Here is a 21123-nt window from a genome sequence, read left to right as displayed (position 1 = left end):
CATAACAAATTCAGTTCTGTAGCACTTCTCTGAACTGACGTCTCGCGGGTATCCTGAAGAATCTGTTTGCCTCGTAGCCAGCCTGTAAAGGACAGGACCAAGGTATGAGCATAGCCACGCAGAGAAACAACTGGCATCCACTTCTCTAAACAGCTTTCAAAAATAAGCCCAACTGAGGATATTACAAAAATACAATTTCAGGCTGGGCACAGTTGCTCATGCCTGTAATCCCAGCATTTTGGGAGGCTAAGGCAGGCAGATGGCCTGAGCCCAGGAGTTTGAGATCAGCCTGGGCAACATGGGGAAACTCTGTCTCTACAAAAAATACAAAAATTAGCCAGGCGTGGTGGCACACACCTGTGTCCCAGCTATTCTGGAGGTTGAGGTGCAAGGATCACCTGAGCCCAGAGAGGTTGAAGCTGTGGTGAGGCAAGTCTCAAAACCCTGTCTCAAAACAAACAACAACAACAAAAAGCAAAACAACAAAACAAAAAACCAAAAATACTTCTTTCAGATATTTATGTTCTTTTGGTTAATTTCTATGTAATTACTGAAGTATTGACAGGTGATATGATGTCTGCAGTTTGATTCAGTGAAGGGGGATGGACGGAAGAGGGCAGTGATTGAGGATACAAATGACATTGACCATTAGCTGTTAATTATTGAAGCTGAATGATAGTTACATGGGGTTCATTAAAGTTTCTTCTCTATTTTAAATATTGGAAAATGTTCACAATAAAGAATAAAAAATATTTTGTGCACCACACTTCACTAGTTTGAATATTAGATATTAAAATTATTATTATACTGAAGGAACAAATAAGAAATGATTATAAATTACACCCAGATTTGGCTATTTTTTTTTCTTTAAGGAAAAATTTCAATAGCCTGACTGTAACAACAACTGTATGTTAGGATAACTCCTTGGAGACTCCAAGACCACCCCCAGGTTTGATGATTAGCTAAAGGACTGTGAGTTGTCCTCATAGCTATGACTTACCACAGCAAAGGATACAACGCAAAATCAGCCAAGGGAAAAGCACAGGGGCATCGTCTAGAGGAAGCAAAACTCAGGCTTCCAAGAGTCCTCATGGAGTCACACGGGCTGCATTTCATTCCCCCAGCAATGAGTTACAACCACAGGTGTGGGAGTGTCATCTACCAGTCAGGCTTCTTAGAGACCCAGTGCCCGGGGTTTTTATTGGGAGCAGTTCACACAAGCACCCTCTGCCTAGTACGTGCCAAAATTCTAGATCCCTGGAAGGAAAGTAGATGCTCAGCTTAAGTCCCATGCTTTGGGCAAGTAGGTTAAGCACCATAAGCCATTTACATCAGAGAATGGTGGAAAACTTCCCACAGTCCAACTTTCCAAATGCCAGTCACAGGGCAGCCTTGCCCGCAGGCCTCTCTAAGCCTCTCAGTCTTGGACCTGCTGTGTGAATTATTTTCCTCACGAGAGCTGTAAAAATATATTTTTTGTATGTTTTTTGAAGACTGTTAGACTGTGCATGGTTTGATTTTTATTTTATTTTATTTTATTATTATTATTATTATTATTATTATTATTTTTTTTTTTTTTTGAGACAGAGTGTCACTCTGACACCAAGGCTGGAGTGCAATGGTGCCATCTTGGCTCACTGCAACCTCTGCCTCCTCAGTTCAAGCAATTCTCCTGTCTCAGTCTCCTGAGTAGCTGGGATTACAGGTGCCCACCACTATGCCCGGCTAATTTTGGTATTTTTTAGTAGAGACAGGGTTTCACCATGTTAGTCAGGCTGGTCTTGAACTCCTGACCTCAGGTGATCCACCCGCCTCGGCCTCCCAAAGTGCTGGGATTATAGGCGTGAGCCACCACGCCCGGCCCGGTTTGATTATTTTATTATAAATATTAGAGTGTAGTTGTATTTCCTCTCTAAAATACAGAATGTTTTCCTTTTCTTAGCTACTGAAACATAAAGATAGAATCACAACCTTTAGAGATTTAATTGCTAAGGAAAAAGCATTTCAAGATCATGCTATTAAGGTGAGCTTAATATTTACTATGTACTATCTTTAACATAAAAATATACATTTTCAGATATTTATGCTCTTTTGGTAAATTTGTTGAAGTCCTTCTAGTTCTAAGTTCTACACTTTTATTATTTCAGCCACTGATAATCTCTTTGATTTTTAAACTAATAAGTATTTATTGTCAAGTATTCCAAGGAGTATGAAATGATTGAAAGTGAGAACAAATATATTTAATCTCAGGTCACAGACTGTGATTCAGATGAAGCCAAGAGTATCAGAGATGTACCTACCTTTCTGGGAGCCAAACTGGATAAGTACCACAGTCTAAATGAGGAGCTTGATTTCCTGGTAAGAAAGACCTTTTGTTACCTTGCTATTATTTTTATACACAACATTATTTTACTAACAAGTTTAAGAAATTGTCCTTCAAAAAATTGGCTTATTAAAATGGTCACAGGCTGACATCATGGCATTATTATTTACCCACAAGACTATAGAATTGAAGTTTGCATTTTTGGGTTTTGAAATTTTAAATATTGTCCCGCCTCGTTTCTGTTAAGACTAATCAGATTTATCTCCTTCCAAATGCAGAAATTAAAAGAAAAAGTGCTGTTTTTTCATAGTAGATGAAGTACACTAATACTGTTGCATATGCTACAGTAATAGCTGTGTACAACAACCATGGTTAAGGTGTGCTTTAGGCAATAACACTCATAATGTACTTTAGATGGTATTGTAAAGATAAAGGCAGATAAAATAGGAAAAATATGTTAAAAGAAAATGAAAATGTGATCTTAGAATCTAAATAGTTATAGAGCAATTTTGGAACTCAGTTGGATCTCACTAAAATGAAAACGTCTAATTAACATAAGGAATTTTTATAGGAGCTAATTAGATAAGTCTACCATCATATTTTTTAAATGGTTAAAAGCAGCATTCTATACCAAATTCATTACATACAACTCACCTTTAATAAAAAGAAACTAATAACATGAAGTTTCAAAGCTTTCCTCTTTTCTAATTTTTTTTTTTAATTTTTATTATTTAAGAAGTAATTATTGGCTGGGTGCAGTGGCTCACGCCTGTAATCCCAGCACTTTGGGAGGCCGAGGAAGGTGGATCATGAGGTCAGGAGTTCAAGACCAGCCTGGCCAAGACGATGAAACCCCATCTCTACTAAAAATACAAAAAATTAGCCGGGCGCGGTGGCAGGCATCTGTAATCCCAGCTACTTGGGAGGCTGAGGCAGGAGAATCGCTTGAACTCAGAGGGCGGAGGTTGCAGTGAGCTGAGATCACACCACTGCACTCCAGCCTAAAAAATAGTAATTATTATTGACTTCTCAGAAAAGATTAAACAAGCTAATCACTAAGGAGCTAGAAAGCGAAACAAAACATAAACCCTGCTACTAAGGAGTCTAAAAAAGAAGATAAGATACATAAATAACTGTTTATCAGGAGGAAGGGGAAAGTTTTTAGAGAAGAGGTACAATGACTGGCATCTAACAGAGTGGATACTTGTCTGAGGACTAGAAGAGGTTATTTCTAAGTGCAGGTTATGAAGGAGATGGCAGTTGGGTCTTAAAGACCAGTAAAATTTGGGCATAGGGAACCAAGAGGACAGCATACAATACATTCTGTTGTCCATTAGCAGTACCTATGCTTCAGTCCCTGGTGATACAAAGATGATGATGAGAGTGACCAGTAGTGTTCCCAGCAGTGGGAACTGGAATGGGAACAAGGTCACAAATGGCAGAGTGTCAAACACACCATATCACCTTTAAAATGCACTGTGGGCTTTGCTGTACAAACCCTATCTCAGAGTATCCAAATAATTGATGAGGGAGAGTTCTTTATTGAAGAATGTAAGCTATTAAAAGCCAAAGAAAAGATAAGTTTAGAAAATTATATTTTGCACTCCTGAATAGATTAAGGAATGTAAGCAGCTATCATAATGGCTGCTAAAACCTTTAGGTTCAAGATTGATAAGGAGTTTTTAATGAATGAGTTATATTGACCAAAATTTGAACCCACTGATGAATCTCAACCCCACTAATGGTGAGACAGGCAGACCTGTGCCCCTTGACATGGTGCAGAGGAAGTACACAACACCATCCACAAGGCTTCTTACCAAAACTGCTGAATCCAAAGGCTAGCGTGTAGACCTAACTACCAGCAGAGAGGAACTACAGTGGGTAAAGAAATGTACTTGATCATACCATAATGACAAATCCTGAATGCGGAGGACTCTAATAAATAAATAATTGGCACAAGAGAAGGGAAGGAGAGGGGAATAACTGTTATAGACTAAGAGAGGCTGGAGACTTAAAGGACAAATCAGCCAGAGGCAGTGTATGAAACTCAACCAACCACTATAAAAAGACATTTGTGAGATAATAGAAAATTGAACTCAGCATATTAGATAATATTACAAAATTCTTGTTGATATTGTTGATTTTAATAGATGTGATAGTGGTATCATTGTGTTTTTAAAAGCCCTTCTCTGTTAGTATTACATTTGCTTGTTTGTTTTTAGAGATGGAGCCTCGCTCTGTTGCCAGGCTGAAGTGCAGTGGCACTTCAACCTCTGCCCCCGGGATTCAAGGGATTCTCCTGCCTCAGCCTCCTAAGTAGCTGGGATTACAAGCGCCCACCGCCATGCCCAGCTAATTTTTGTATTTTTAGTAGAGACAGTGTTTTGCCATATTGGCCAGGCTAGTCATGAACTCCTGAGCTCAGGTGATCCACCCGCCTCAACCTCTCAAAGTACTGGGGTTACAGGTGTGAGCCACCACACCCGTCCTGTTAGTATTATATTTTGAAAAGTATTTATGAATGAATTAATATGATGACAAGGTTTGCTTTAAAGTACTCCAGGAGAACAAAAAGGTGGCATAGTAGGGGTAGGAGCAGAGTTGGAGAAAGATAAAACAGTAATGGAAAATGTTGGTAATTGTTGAAGTTATGTGATGGAAACATGGAGGTCCATTATGTTATTCTTTAGACTTGCATGAAAGTTTTCAAGATAAAAAGGGTTTTGTTTTTATTGTTTGGAAGTGCAGAATGTACTCCAAAAGATTCACACCTCTAAGAATCTTAGAGAAGATTCATTCTCTAAGGAACTCTGGGCCAGCAAGGTGTGGCCGCTGGAGTGCAGGGTGATGCTCATGCTTCCCCTGGCACATCGTCGTGTGCTTCCCTCATGTCCTTCTGACGCCTTGCTGTTGGCTCCTCTTCACAGTTCTGACCCTGCCATCTGCTCCATTTACAGCCTGTCCTCCTCCATCCTGAGACAGGGTCCTTGACTTCAGCTTTGCCTTCCTGCTGGCTCGAGCATCCTGGGTGTTTAACTGTCAAGTGCAAAATGTCTCCTGGTCCAGGAAGACCTTGATACAGTCAGAGATTTGATCACTGGGAACAAGGCGAAAGTCCATTTAATGGTATTGATGTTCAGATTTCAAATAGGCTTATAGTAAGTTCCTCCTAGATCCCATCTTCAGTAAAATAGATACCTTTTAATACAAATGAGATATCCTCTCACTAGTATTATCGAGTAGTTAAAATTTACAAACCAAAATCTGTCCTAAAACATACCACTTCAATATGGCAATCATATATTACATAAAACATTTACCTAATTTATTATTTTGGTAGCCTTTAAAATTAATAGTTTGTTAAATTGTAAAGAAGTCACAAGAATAAGAAAGTAATAGGCAAAGTGGAAAATTACTGCTCTAGGAAAAATTTTCCAAGTGAGCCAAAAGAAAACAATCAAAACCCAGTACCTTGCGGTCCACTTGAACGACAGAAGGTACCTGCCAGTATCTGAATTTGGCACGGTGTTACCTTGAGTATACTTTATAGTTTGCCGGCCTCTCTGCCACTGACCAGCCTCCTGAGGAAGAGACTAGAGTCATCACTAGAACTTGGGTCACACAGGTGGGAGGGCTGTCCTGCCGGATGGAATCTTAAATTCTTAGTTTACATAGATGTCAACTTTACCATCTGTTTTCTTGTTCTCTCAAGCATCCTGGCATTTTACAGTAGTCCTTCTGATACTCTGATCCTCTCCCTCACCTTCCTGGTTCTGATTTTCCTAATTTCCTTTCTAAAGCAAGAGTGGGAAACAATATTTGCACCATAGATCCTTGCTGAAGGATATCACATCAGTCTATTTCCTGACCAGCTCTTGGCAAGAGCTTAAGAGCTCTTGTATCTCTGAAGGATAATCTTTGCAGTTCTTTTGTTCCTCTAGTAGTAATCCTCAGTTTAGAAAAAATACATTTTACATCTTGATGGAATACTTATATGTACACACACACAGCTAAAACATTGGGTTTTAAAATTCTTTTTTGTTCTGTTCCATTTCTTTTTTTATGTTGGTCATAAATTCATTTTACCACTTAGTAAAGAGTCATATCCTGAATCATGTTCATGATCTGAAAGCTGCTGCTTGGAACATGCTATCTCGGCCCTCACAGAATTGCTTTTACTGAGCCGTGCTCTGATGTTAGACCCTCAACAATCCGAGGAAACATCCTTCTCATTTGCTACGGAGACGTGGTTGTTTCACTTGGGTGAGAACTTCCTTAGAGATCTCGGGCGCACTAGGACAAGCTTCTCCTTTAGAAGCAGGTATATTTTCATCACATAAATAATGACAACCAGATTCATCATTATTTATGTAACTGACCAGATTTCCATTTCGTTTTAGCTATGAAGAAGTTCATTAATAAATATGGCACTGGAGTGTAGGTCTTAGTTACCTTCGTATCTGCATGTTGTTCCTCACCTGCTCTATATATTCTGGCTTAATGTTTAGTTTCTGATTGATATTGTATTTGTTTGTTTGTTTTTCGAGACAGAGTCTTGCTCTGTCATCCAGGCTGGAGTGCAGTGGCATGATCTTGGCTCACTGCAACCTCCACCTCCTGGGTTCGAGTGATTCTCCTGCCTCAGCCTCCCAAGTAGCTGAGAATACAGGCATGCACCACCCCACCCGGCTAATTTTTTGGTATTTTTTAGTAGAGACGGGGTTTCACCATGTTAGACAGGCTGGTCTTGAACTCCTGACCTCAGGTGATTCGCCCACCTTGGCCTCCCAAAATGCTGGGATTACAGCCATGAGCCGTCGCGCCCAGCCAGGTTTATATTGTATTGTATGTACACAACCTCAAAACCTTTATGTGGAGAATTGGAAACTCAATCAGTCAATTTTCTTCCCATATCTCAATCTGCAAGCCTATTAATAATGATGGCTGATTTATCCACTGTTCATGGTGAATGTTATGTGTACCTTGACATACTTTCCCTCTAAGTTGACACTACCAGAATGTAAGACAACCCTATATGAGGAAAGTGTGTTAATGCAAGTAAAAGCCTCTTAGCAAACCTTGAATTACAACCTAGATAGAGCTAAATACCCTGGCTTCACCATATAGCCAGGCCACCTGCACCTCAAATCATGGAGGGCCTCAGTGAACCTCATAAAAGGTGTGTGGTAGCAGGATAATGGCACCCCCAAAAATTCCACACCATAGTCCCCAGAACATGGCAGAATGGACTTTGCAGATGTGATTAAATCAAGGGCCTTGAGATTCAGGGGTAGGTTATCCTGGATTGTCAGGGTGGGTCCAATGTAATCATGAGTTCTTAAAAGTAGAGGACCTTTCCCAGACATGTCAGAGGGAGATATGACTACTAAAGAATATTCAAAGCTATAACACTTGCTGGCTCTGAAGATGAAGAGAGGGGACCTAAGCCAAGGATGTGGGCAGTGTTTAGAAGCTGGAAAGTCTCCCCTAAGGCCTCCAGAAAGGAGCACAGCCCTGTTGACACTTTGACTTTAGCCCAGTGAGACCTATGCCAGACTTCCTGCCTACAGAACTATAAGATAATCACTTTGTGTTGTGTGAAGCCACTAAGTTTGTGGTAATTTGTTAGAGCAGCAACAGAAAGTGAATACAAGATGTATTGACCTCAGTTTTTTAGTGATTTGGATTTCACTGCCTCATAATACATTGAAGCAAATTAATATATTATTAACTTGGAACTGTGTCCACGAATTTGGGATACAGAGAGGAGCAAACCCAGGATATGTTTGGAGGGCTCATGACTGAGCAGTCTTACCTGGACCGAGTGAACCTCATCTTGGCTTCTCTGCCTCTCGCTGGCTGTCATCCATGCTGCCCAGGGAGCAGCTCTCCAAGAGGACTTCCTCCTCTGCTATGTCAAATGTCTGTTGCTGTGAACATGACCCAACATGGGTGTCCAGCCTCTGCCTAGCTCACCCCTGCCCTTAGAGCCTGCATCTTCAAGGCAGTCAGTGAGGCCCATCACAACTTCTGTGGGTCTGTGTCTGCGCTCTGTGCTGCAGCACACAGGGGCAGGCCACTCAGGAAAGGAGGTGCTGAAGAGGTGGGAGAGATACTTAACATCATTAAGATGTAAATTAGGCCGGACAAGGTGGCTCACACCTGTAATCTCAGCACTTTGGGAGGCCGAGGTGGGTGGATCACCTGAGGTCAGGAGTTTGAGACCACCCTGACCAAGATGGTGAAACCCCATCTCTACTAAAAAATACAAAATTAACTGGGCATGGTGGCACATGCCTGTAATCCCAGCTACTTGGGAGGCCAAAGCAGGAGAATCGCTTGAACCTGGGAGGTGGAGGTTGCAGTGAGCCGAGATCATGCCACTGCACTCCAGCCTGGGCAGCAAGAGCGAAACTCCATCTCAAAAAGAAAAAAAAAAAAAAGAAAAAAAAGATGCAAATTAAAACCACAAAGAATACCACTGCACCCCTTTTAGAATGTCTAAAATTAAAAAGACTGACCGTACCAAGGCTTGGAGAGAATGTGGAGCAAATACAACTCTCATTCGCTGCTGGTTGGGATGTAAAATGGTCCAACCATTTTGGAAAACATTTTGGCAATAGCTTTAAAAGTTAAACACACACCAACCATTATTCTACTGCTAGTTTTCTTTCTTTTTTTTTTTTGGTTGTCGTTTTTAAGAGACAGGGTATCTCTCTCTCACCCAGGCTGAAGTGTAGTAGCGCAATCCTGGCTCACTGCAGCCTCCCACCTCAGCCTCCAGAATATCTGGGACTACAGGTGTACATCACCAGCCCTAGCTAATTAAAAAAACTTTTTTTTTTTTTTTTTTTTTTTTTGCTGGAGTCTTGCTTTGTTGCCTAGGCCAGCCTCAAACTCCTGAGCTCAAGCAATCCTCCCGCCTCCGTCTCCCAAAGCACTAGGATTATAGGCATGAGACACTGTGCCTGGCCTACTCCCAGATATTTACCCAAGAGAAATGAAAGCTTATGTTCATACAAATATGTATGAGGTCTTTGTAGCTTTATTTATAATAAACAGCCCAAATCAGAAAGCAACCCAAATGTCTGTCTACAGGTGAATGGGTAAATCCATTGTATATATTCATTCAGTGAAAATACTACTCAGTCATAAAAAAAGGATGAACTACTGAAACACATGCAACATAGAAGAACCTCAAAATAAATATACCAAGTGAAAAGAACTAGACAAAAAAGGAGTAAATACCGTTTGGTTCCATTATATAACATTCTAGAATATACAAAGTAATCTATGATGACAGAAAGCGGATCAGTGGTTGCCTGGGACTGGCAGAGTGTGTGGGGGTCAAGGAAGGCAGATGGGCAGGAGGGAGGGGTTGCTGAGTGGCAAGAGGAAACTTCAGTTGTGGAGGGTGCTGGGTAGGCTCATTATCTTGATGATGGTGATGGTTTTGGAAGCATATTTGAGATATATATATATATATATATATATATCAAAACTTACCTAACCGCAGCCTGGCCAACATGGTGAAACCCCGCCTCTACTAAAAATATGAAAATTAGCCAGGTGTGGTGGCGTGCACCTGTGGTCCCTGCTACTAGGGAGGCTGAGGCAGGAGAATCACTTGAAGCCTGGAGGCAGAGGTTGCAGTGAGCAGAGATTGCGCCACTGCACTCCAGCCTGGGTGACAAAGCAATACTCCATCTCAAAAACAAAAACAAACAACAACAACAACAACAACAAAACCTTACAAAACCGTACACCTTAAATATGTGTTATTAATCATATGTCACTTACACCCTTGTAGCAGTTAAAATTTGTACTTTAGCAGACACTTACAATGTTGTATTTCTTTTCGTGATACTCTAAAAACCCGGCTTCTCCAGAGCAATTCCTTTATCTCTAAAATAAATATTATTCTGTAAGGAAGCTTTTGCTATTCTTTCTTTAATCTGAGGCTAGCAAATTTTTAAAAAATCAATCTGCAGACTTAAAAGGGTTGTTATTTTGATCTTGAGAGCTATTAAATAATTCAAAGTGTGCCATGAAATCTATGATGAAAAATAGAAACTGAGAAGTAATTCCACATTGCTTCAGTCAAGTGTCATGAAGCAGAGTGGAACACCCCCTCCAGGACGTAGTGAGGAGATGCAATGAAAAGTGTTAATAGCTGAGAAATATGGATTCTAGCATTTTCTACTTCAAAACTCTTTTAAATTATCTTCACTTTGGTTCCAACTGTTAAATTGAAGTAATAACAACTGGATTAAGTACCTTAAATAATGTATGTTGTTAGAGAAGTGGGACCACTGATTTGATATTGTCCTCATTACTTTATTCATATAAGAGAAAGTAAGTTGCTGTTTCTGCTGCAAATTTGCTCTGTTATCGATTCCTCTAGGGTTCTTCACTACAGACACATAAGTGTATTTAAAACATTAGGCCGGGCGTGGTGGCTCACGCCTGTAATCTCAGCACTTTGAGAGGCCGAGGGGTGTGGATCACCTGAGCTCAGGAGTTCAAGACCAGCCTGAACGTGGTGAAACCCCATCTCTACTAAAAATACAAAAATTAGCTGGGCATGGTGGCGCACACCTGTAATCCTGTCTACTCAGGAGGCAAGAGAGTTGCTGGGAGGTAGAGGTTGCAGTGAGCTGAGATAGCACTACTGTACTCCAGCCTGGGCAACAGAGCGAGACTTCATCTCAAATGAATAAATAAAATAAAAAATAAAACATTAGATGATTAAAAGTCATCTAACATTGTTATTTCATGTTTATAGTTTTTCTTCTATAACTGCTTTGAAAATTAAGGTAACTGCTAGGGAAACTTGTGAATACCATTTCCTGATAATTAATTTTAGATGTCACATAATTTTTCATTTTTAATGGCTTTCTTGCAAATAAAAATTGGACCATAGGTCAGAAAATGGAATACATTAAGCTGAACCTTTTTAAAAACTTGCAGTCATTTATGCAAGGGAGAGTATTTCTCAAACCTGAAAACATCAGTGCTTTACTTCATGTAGAGTCAAATATGCCTGTGCATTGGCTATATAAGGAAAGATGATAAGGGGCTGATAAATATTTGTGTGTACCAATAGGTGTTCAGTTGTTTGCAATGCTGTTTTACAGTATAAAGAGAAAAGGTAAAACCCCATTATAATTTTTGTTTACCTGTTCTAAGTGCAGTCTAACCATTATCTGGTTCATAGCCTCTCATGCTTCACCTATGGTTTAGAAGAATATTGGAATAAAGTATTGCTCACTTTTCTTGTTTGTTCTTGGCATCCATATATAGCTTTCATGGCAGGTTCCAGGTTAGTGTTTTTACTGATGTTTCTCCATAGATCACAAAACTGGGATGTCTCCTAGAGTCAAAAGAAAGCCACTGCAACAGACTCATTGAAGAAAATGACAAGTATCAAAGACATTTAGGCAGCTTAATAAAGAAGGTACACTTTTTTTTCCCTTTGTTTTTTGAGATAAGATCTCACTCTGTCACCCAGGCTGAAGTACAGTGCAGTGCTAACTACAGCCTCAATCCCCTGGGCTCAAGCAAGCCTCCTACCTCAGTCTCTTTAGTAGCTGGGATTATAGGCATGTGCCACCACTCCTGGCCAATTTTTAAAATTTTTTTGTAGAGATGTGGCCTCACTATGTTGCATAGGCTGTTCTCAACCTCCTGGTCTCAAGCAATCCTTCTGCCTCGGCCTCCCAAAGTCCTGGGATTGCAGACCTGAGACACTGCTCCTGGCCTGGTACAAATTGTCTTACAGAAATATTTGTGCCTTTGAAAAACTATGCCAGATATTAATAGGATTTTAGAGCTAAAAAGGGTCTATGGGATGATGTAGCACATTTATATTAATCCCTTTTACTTCATAATGACATTATAAAACACCCCCATTATCCTTTTAGCTGAAAACTATCAAAGATTGTTGTGTGCGTCTCTCCATTCTGCTGTTGGCAATTTAAAATCTTAGTTTTGCTACTTCGCTTTCAGGATAATTCTAAATCTTGCCAACTTAGTGTTCTAGTTTACCGTATTAAAACTGCATTAACTTTAACCAAATGAACTACAACCCTTAGTTGATGCATATAGTGCTTATTTGGAAGACAACTGGATTATAGTTGACTCACTACTGTTGTCCATTTTTTGGCACTTCACGTTTCCTTCATAATGAATAGGCATGTTATAATTATTTTTTTTTCATATTCCTGATTTCAAAATGTAAGGAATCTGTTTTGCCTATTGTGAAAGTTTCATTAATAGTCAAATAATTAAATTTCAATTTGTAGTAATAAAAAAGGAAAAAAAAATAAAAATTCTGAATGAAAAATAATTGGTTTAGCTTATTTTTTTCAAGGTTACATCGTATGAAGAAATCATTGCATGTGCTGACCAAAGGCTCGCAATATCCCACTCCCAGATTGCACAGTAAGTTGAAAAAATGAATCCTTAATTTTGTGAATATTTACTAATACCTTAGCCTTTGGATTCTAAATTCTTTTTTTCAGACTCCTAGAAAGAAGAAAAATGTGCAGTTTTATGAATTAAGTTCATTCTTTATTAATAGAGGTAGACTGCTTAATGTCTGGACTACTTCAACAGTTAAGCAACCAGATTTTCATCTTCCTTTCTCAGAGCTCCCCTTGATTTAAAGGGTTGATGAAGGAATTAATAAGAAACATTCAACAATTTTAGAGGATATTTTCATAGTATTCAAGTAAAATCTTGCAGTGCTTAGAAATTACTCACAAAAAGATATTGAATGCACACCAAATTAAACATATTCATACATATATCAATAAGGAAATAAATTATCTCATGAGAATGGGATTCAGCATGAAACACTGCAAAATTTGTGTTCCTAAACTCTGCATAGTTCTTATTTGTTCATTATACTCGTTTCTAATATGCTGCTTCTTCCATCCTTCCCCCAATTTCATTTAGGCTGTGCCGGCTATCACTGGAGCTTAACAAAAGGTCTAATTTTATAGAGACAGATCCCCCCAAATATGAGCTTTCTATAAGCCTGCCTCACCCAAAATAATTTAAAGTGCATGCATTTGTATCTTAGAAAGTTTGCTTTTGGTTTTCACAATTGTTATAAGCAGAACAAATGTCAAAAAAGTTTCCCATTTTTTCAAACTAATGCAGGCAAGTTTTAAATTTGAAGAGGGGAGAGGATGTTGTATACTCAGGAAATGTAAAACTTGATTCCTCTTCAGCTTATAACCATGGAAATTCAGCCAGTGCTCAATCATCATAGGCTAATGAAATATCAAAATTTAAAAACTAAAATTTTAAAAATAGTATCAGACTATCATTTTGGTCTTACTGCTTTGCCTCAGTTATTTTTATTTTTTAATTTTATTTTTTATTTATTTTCTTTCCATAGGTTGTTGGGGTATAGGTGATATTTGGTTAGATAAGTTCTTTAGTGGTGATTTGTGAGATTTTGTTGCACCCATCACCCAATCAGTATACACTGCACCATATTTGTAGTCTTTTATCCCTCGTCCTCCTTCCACCCTTCCTCCCAAGTCCCCAGAGTCCCTTATATGATTCTTATGGCTTTGCGTCCTCATAGCTTAGCTCCCACATATCAGTGAGAACATACGATGTTTGGTTTTCCATTCCTGAGTCCTTCACTTAGAATAATAGTCTCCAGTCTCATCCAGGTCACTGCAAATGCCATTAATTCATTCCTTTTTATGGCTGAGTAGTACTCCATCATATAGATGTGTGCGTGTATACATATATATAATAAAAGTTTCTTTATCCACTCGTTGATTGATGGCATTTGAGTTGGTCTCACGATTTTGCACTTATGAGTTGTGCTGCTGTAAACATGAGTGTGCAAGTATCTTTTTCATACAATGACTTCTTTTCTTCTGAGTAGATACCCAGTAGTAGGATTGCTGGATCAAATGGTAGTTCTACTTTTAGCTCTTTAAGGATTCATCTCCACACTGTTTTCTGTGATGGCTTTTTACATTCTAGTTTACATTCCCACCAGCAGTGTAGAAGTGTTCCCTGATCATCGCATCCATGCCAACATCTACTGTTTTTTTATTTTCTTATTATGGCTGTTCTTGCAGGAGTAAGGTGGTATTGCATTATAGTTTTGATTTGCATTTCCCTGATCATTAGTGATGTTGAGCATCTTTTCATATGTTTGTTGGCCATTTGTATATCTTCTTTTGAGAATTTTCTATTCATGTCGTTAGCCCACTTTTTGATGGGATTGTTTATTTTTTTCTTACTGATTTGTTTGAGTTCCTTGTAGATTCTGGATATTTGTCCTGTGTCAGATGTATAGAGTGTGAAGATTTTCTCCCACTCTGTGGGTTGTCTGTTGACTCTGCTGACTATTCCTTTTGCCATGCAAAAGCTCTTTAGTTTAATTAAGTCTGAACTATTTATCTTTGTTTTTATTGCATTTGCTTTTGGGTTCTTGGTCATGAAATCCTTGCCTAAGCCAATGTCTAGAAGGGTTTCTCCAATGTTATCTTCTAGAATTTTTACGGTTTCAGCTCTTAGATTTAAGTCCTTAATCCATCTTGAGTTGACTTTTGTAAAAGGTGAGAGATGAAGATCCAGTTTTATTCTCCTAGATGCAGCTAGCCAGTTATCCCAGCACCATGTGTTGAAAAGGGTGTCCTTTCCCCACTTTGTTTTTGTTTGCTTTGTTAAAGATCAGTTGGCTGTTTAAGTATTTGCATTTATTTCTGGGTTCTCTATTCTGTTTCATTGGTCTGTTTGCCTATTTTTATGCAAGTACCATGCTGTTTTGGTGACCATAGCCTTATAGTATAGTTTGAAATCAGGTAGTTTGATGCCTCCAGATTTATTCTTTTTGCTTAGTCTTGCTTTGGCTATGCAGGCTCCTTTTTGGTTCCATATGAATTTTAGAATTGTTTTTTCTAATTCTGTGAAGAATGATGGTAGTGTTTTGATGGGGATTGTATTGAATTTGTAGTTTGCTTTTGGCAGTATGGTCATTTTCACAATATTGATTCTACCCATCCATGAGCATGGGATGTGTTTTCATTTGTTTGTCATCTACGGTTTCTTTCAGCAGTGTTTTGTAGTTTTCTCTGTAGAGGTCTTTCGACTCCTTGGTTAGGTTTTTTTTGTTGTTGTTGTTTTTTGTTTCTTTTTTCTGTTTTTTTTTTTTTTTTTTTTTTTTTTTTTTTTTTTTTTTTTTTTTTTTTTTTTTTTTTTTTTTTTGCAGCTATTGTAAAAGGGCTTGAGTTCTTGATTTGATTCTCCACTTGGTTGCTGTTGGTGTATAGAAGAGCTACTGATTTGTGTACATGTATTTTGTATCAGGAAACTTTGCTGAATCCTTTCTTTCTTTCTTTCTTTTTTTAGACAGAGTCTCGCTCTGTCGCCCAGGCTGGAGTGCAGTGGTGCCATCTCAGCTCACTGCAAGCCCCGCCTCCCAGGTTCACGCCATTTTCCTGCCTCAGCCTCCTGAGTAGCTGGGACTACAGGCACCCACCACCATGCCTGGCTAATTTTTTGTATTATTTTAATAGAGACAGGGTTTTACCTTGTTAACCAGGATGGTCTCGATCTCCTGATCTTGTGATCCACCTGCCTCAGCCTCCCAAAGTGCTGGGATTACAGGTGTGAGCCACTCTGCGCCCGGCAGGCCTGCTGAATTCTTTTATCAGTTCTAGGAGCTTTCTGGAGGAGTCATTAGGGTTTTCAAGATAAATGATCATATCATCAGCAAATAGTGACAGTTTGACTTCCTCTTTGCCAATTTGGATGCCCTTTATTTCTTTCTCTCATCTGATTGCTCTGGCTAGGACTTCCAGTACTATGTTGAAGAGGAGTGGTGAGAGTGGGCATCCTTGTCTTGTTACAGTCCTCAGAGGGAATGCTTTCAACTTTTCTGCATTCAGTATTACGTTGGCTGTGGGTTCGTCATAGATGGCTTTTATTACATTGAGGTATGTCCCTTGTATGCCAATTTTGCTGAGAGCTTTCATCATAAAGGATGCTGGATTTTGTCAAATGCTTTTTCTGCATCTATTGAGATGATCACATAATTTTTGTTTTAAATCCTTTTTATGTAATGTATCACATTTATTGACTTGCATATATGAAACCACACCTGCATCCCTGGTGTGAAACCCACTTGATCATAGTGGATTATCTTTTTGACATGTTGTTGGACTCTGTTAGCTAGTATTTTGTTAAGGAGTTTAGCGTCTGTGTTCATCAGGGATATCAGTCTGTAGTTTTCTTTTTTGATTATGTTCCTTCGTGGTTTTGGTATTAGGGTGATACTGGCTTCACAGAATGAATTACGGAGGGTTTTCTCTTTATCTTGTGGAATAGCGTCAAAAGGATTGGTACCAATTCTTCTTTGAATGTCTGGTAGAATTTTACTGTGAATCCATCTGGTCCTGGACTTTTTTTGTCAGTAGTTGTTTAATTACCATTTCAGTCTTGCTGCTTTTTATTGGTCTGTTCAGGGTATCTAATTCTTCATGATTTAAGCTAGGAAGGTTGTATTTTTCCAGGAATTTATCCATCTCTTGTAGGTTTTCTAATTTATGTGTGTAAAGGTGTTCATAGTAGCATTGAATGATCTTTTGTATTTCAGTGGTGTCAGTTGTAATATCTCCTGTTTCATTTCTTAATGAGCTTATTTGGATTTTCTCTCTTCTTTTCTTGGTTAGTCTTGCTAATGGTCTATCAATTTTATTTATCTTTTCAAAGAACCAGCTTTTTGTTTCATTTATCTTTGTATTGTATTTTTTGTTTCAATTTAATTTAGTTCTCTGGTCTTTGTTATTTCCTTTCTTCTGCTAGGTTTGAGTTTAGTTTGTTCTTATTTCTCTACTTCCTTGAGATATGACCTTAGACTGTCAGTTTGTGCTCTTCCCGTCTTTTTGATGTAGGTGCTTAGGGCTATAAACTTTCCTCTTATTCCTGCCGTTGCTGTATGCCAAAGGTTTTGATAGGTTCTATCATTATTGTAGTTCAGTTCAAAGGATTTTTAAATTTTCTTCTTGATTTTGTTTTTGACCCAATGCTCATTCAGGAGCAGGTTATTTAATTTACATGTATTTGCATGGTTTTGAAGGTTCCTTTTGGAGTTGATTTCCAGTTTTATTCCACTGTGGTCTGAGAGAGTGCTTGATGTAATTTCAATTTTCTTAACTTCATTGAGGCTCGTTTTATGGCCTATGATATGGTCTATTTTGGAGAAAATTCCATGTGTTGTTGAATAGAATGTGTATTCTGCAGTTGTTGGATGAAATGTTCTGTATATATCTGTTAAGTCCATTTGTTTGAAGGTATAGTTTAAATCTATTGTTTCTTTGTTGACTTTCTGTCCTGATGACCTGTCTAGTACTGTCAGTAGAGTATTGAAGTCCCCCACTATTATTGTGTTACCGTCTATCTCATTTCTTAGGTCTATTAGTAATTGTTTCATAAATTTTGGAGCTCCAGTGTTCGGTGTATATATGTTTAGGACTGTGATATTGTCCTGTTGGACAAGGCTTTTTACCATTATATAATATCCCTGTTTGTCTCTTTTAAATGCTGTTGCTTTAAAGCTTGTTTTGTCTGATATAAGAATAGCTACCCCTGCTCACTTTTGGGTCCATTTGCATGCAATGCCTTTTTCCACCCCTTTAAGTTTATGTGAGTCCTTATGTGTTAGGTGAGTCTCCTGAAGGCAGCAGACAGTGGTTGGTGAGTCCTTTTTTCTTTTCTTTTCTTTTCTTTTCTTTTCTTTTTTTTTGAGACAAGAGTTTCACTCTTGTCACCCAGGCTGGAGTACAATGGTGTGATCTTGGTTCACTGCAACCTCGGCCCTCGGGCTCAAGCGAATCTTCTGCCTCAGCCTCCCGAGTAGCTGGGATTACAGGTGTGCACCACCACACCTGGCTAATTCTGTATTTTAGTAAAGATGGAGTTTCACCATGTTGGCCAGGCTGGTCTCAAACTCCTGACCTCAGGTGGTCCACCCGCCTTGGCCTCCCAAAGTGCTGAGATTACAGGCATGAGTTGCTGCACCTGGCCAGTGAGTTCTTATCCGTTCTGTGGTTCTATATCTCTTAAGTGGAGTGTTTAGGCCATTTATATTCAATGTTAGTATTAAGATGTGAGGTACCATTGCTTTCATCATGCTATTTGTTGCCTGTGTACCTTGGTTTTTTTATTTTTTGTTTTTGTTTTTTAAATTGTATTTTTGTTTTATAGGTCCTGTGTGATTTATGCTTTAAAGAAGTTCTGTTTTGATGTGTTTCCAGGATTTGTTTCAAGATTTAGAGCTCCTTTTAGCAGTTCTTGTAGTGGTGGCTTGGTAATGGGGAATTCTCTCAGCATTTGTTTGTCTGAAAAAGACTGTCTCTTTCCTTCATATATGATGCTTAGTTTCACTACATACAAAATTCCTAGCTGATAATTGTTTGGTTTGGGGAGGCTGAAGATACCCCAATCCCATCTAGCTTGTAGGTTTTCTGCTGAGAAATCTGCTGTTAATCTGATAGGTTTCCTTTATAGGCTACCTGGTGCTTTTGTCTCACAGCCCTTAAGATTCTTTCCTTCATCTTAACTTTAGATAACCTGATGACAGTGTGCCTAGGTGATGATCTTTTTGTGATGAATTTCCCAGGTGTTCTTTGTGCTTCTTGTATGTGGATGTTTAAGACTATAGCAAGGCGGGGGAAGTTTTCCTCGATTATTCCCTAAATATGTTTTCCATACTTTTAGATTTCTCTTCTTCCTCAGGAACACCAATTATTCTTAGATTTGGTCATTTAACATAATCCCAGACTTCTTGGAGGCTTTGTTCATATTTTCTTATGATTTTTTTCTTTGTCTTTGTTGGACTGGGTTAATTCAAAGACCTTGTCTTCTAGCTCTGAATTTCTTTCTTCTACTTGTTCAATTCCGTTGCTGAGACTTTCCAGAGTGTTCTGCATTTCTATAAGTGTGTTCAATGTTTCCTAAAGTTTTTATTTTTTTCTTTATACTATCTATTTCCTTGAATATTTCTCCCTTCCTTTCTTGTATCGTTTGTTGGATTTCCTTGAATTGGGCTTCACCTTTTCTCCGGTGCCTCCCTGATTAGCTTAATAACTAACCTCCTGAATTCTTTTTCAGGCAAATCAGGGATTTCTTCTTGGTTTGGATCCATTGCTGGTGAGCTAGTGTGATTTTGGGGCATGTTAAAGAGCCTTGTTTTGTCATATTACCAGAGTTGGTTTTCTGGTTCCTTTTCATTTGGGTAGGACCTGTCAGAGGGAAGACCTAGGGCTGAAGGCTGTTGTTCAGATTCTTTTGTCCCATGGGGTGTTCCCTTGATGTTGTAGCAGGAAAAGCCGCAGACAAAACCCCTCAGACAATGAGTTAAAGAAGGAAGTGGGGGAGAAAAGAAGAAGGAAGGGGTTTATTTGGCCGGGAGCATCAGCGAGACTCCTGTCTCAAGAGCCGAGCTCCCCAGTTGAGCAATTCCTGTCCCTTTTATGGGCTCACAACTCTAAGGGGGTCCATGTGAGAGGGTCGTGATCAATTGAGCAAGCAGGCGGTACGTGACTGGGGGTTGCATACACCGGTAATTAGAACGAACAGAATAGGACAGGGATCTTCACAGTGCTTTTTTATGCAAATAACCGATTAGGTCAGGGGTCGATCTTTAACTACCAGGTCCAAGGTGTAGTGCCAGGCTGTCTGCTTGTGGATTTCATTTCTTCCTTTTAGTTTTTACTTCTTCTTTCTTTGGAGGCAGAAATTGAGCATAAGACAATATGAGGGGTGGTCTCCTCCCTTAATGTGGTACTCTCCCCGTTTCCCTGTGGATGTGGCTTCTTGTGGGCCTAGCTGCAGTGATTGTTATCTCTCTTTGGGGTCTAGCCGCTCAGCAAGTCTACCTGGCTCTGGGCTGCTACTGGGGGTTGTCTGCACAGAGTCCTGTGATGTGAACCATCTATGGATATCAGCTGTGGATATCAGCACCTGTTCCGGTGGACATGGCAGGGGGTGAAATGGACTCTGTGACAGTTCTTAGCTTCGGTGGTTTAATGTTTTATTTTTGTGCTGGTTGGCCTCCTGCGGGGAGGCGGCGCTTTCCAGAGAGCATCAGCTGTGGTAGTATGGAGAGGAACCAGTGGTGGGCAGGGCCCTAGAACTCCCAAGAATATATGCCCTCTGTCTTCAGCTACCAGGGGTGGATAGGGAAAGCCCATCAGGTAGGGGCAGGGCTAGGTATGTCTGAGCTCAGACTCTCCTTGGGCAGGTCTTGCTGCAGCTGCTGTGGGGGATGGGGGTGAGATTCCTAGGTCACTGGAGTTGTGTACCTAGGAGGATTATGGCTGCCTCTGCTGAGTCATGCAAATTGTTAGGGAAGTGGGGGAAAGCCTGCAGTCACAGGCCTCACCCAACTCCCACACTATCGATCCAAAGGGCCTGTCTCACTCTCACCATGGCCGCTCTAACAGTCCCAAGTCTGTTTCCAGGCAGTGGGTAGCAGGGCTTGAGAACTTCCCCAGGCTACCCACCTCCCAGCTGTGAAAGAACAGGGCTTTGGTTCTTTTCCCTCCTGTGGAGTCTGCAAGCCAGATTCCCACCCTCTCCCATGTTCTGGCCAGGAGGCTCCTTGCTCAATTCAAATTGTTACAAAGTTCAGCTAGAGACTTCCTTCTCCCTGTGGCATTTTCCCCCCGGCCTCTGGCTGCCCTCCTAAAGGGTCCCTGTGGAGCCAGGCAGGAATGGCCTGCTTGGGGACCCAGTGAACTCCCAGGGCCTTTCCCACTGCT

General features: G+C 39.8%; 1 protein-coding gene across 1 annotated transcript in view; it reads left to right on the top strand.

The window, feature by feature from the left end:
* The window catches only part of CAGE1 (cancer antigen 1), a 60762-nt gene that overhangs the window by 21861 nt on the left and 17778 nt on the right, over positions 1–21123 (top strand). The window contains exons 8-11 of the mRNA XM_025384134.1: positions 1943–2023; positions 2251–2358; positions 11676–11780; positions 12696–12766. Coding sequence (XP_025239919.1) covers positions 1943–2023; positions 2251–2358; positions 11676–11780; positions 12696–12766 — 365 coding nt within the window. The remainder of the gene's footprint in view (positions 1–1942; positions 2024–2250; positions 2359–11675; positions 11781–12695; positions 12767–21123) is intronic.

This window comes from Theropithecus gelada, chromosome 4 (assembly GCF_003255815.1).
Source record: "Theropithecus gelada isolate Dixy chromosome 4, Tgel_1.0, whole genome shotgun sequence".
NCBI lineage: Eukaryota > Metazoa > Chordata > Mammalia > Primates > Cercopithecidae > Theropithecus > Theropithecus gelada.
Note: the sequence above shows the minus strand (reverse complement) of the source record. Positions and strands in the feature narration are given on the sequence as shown.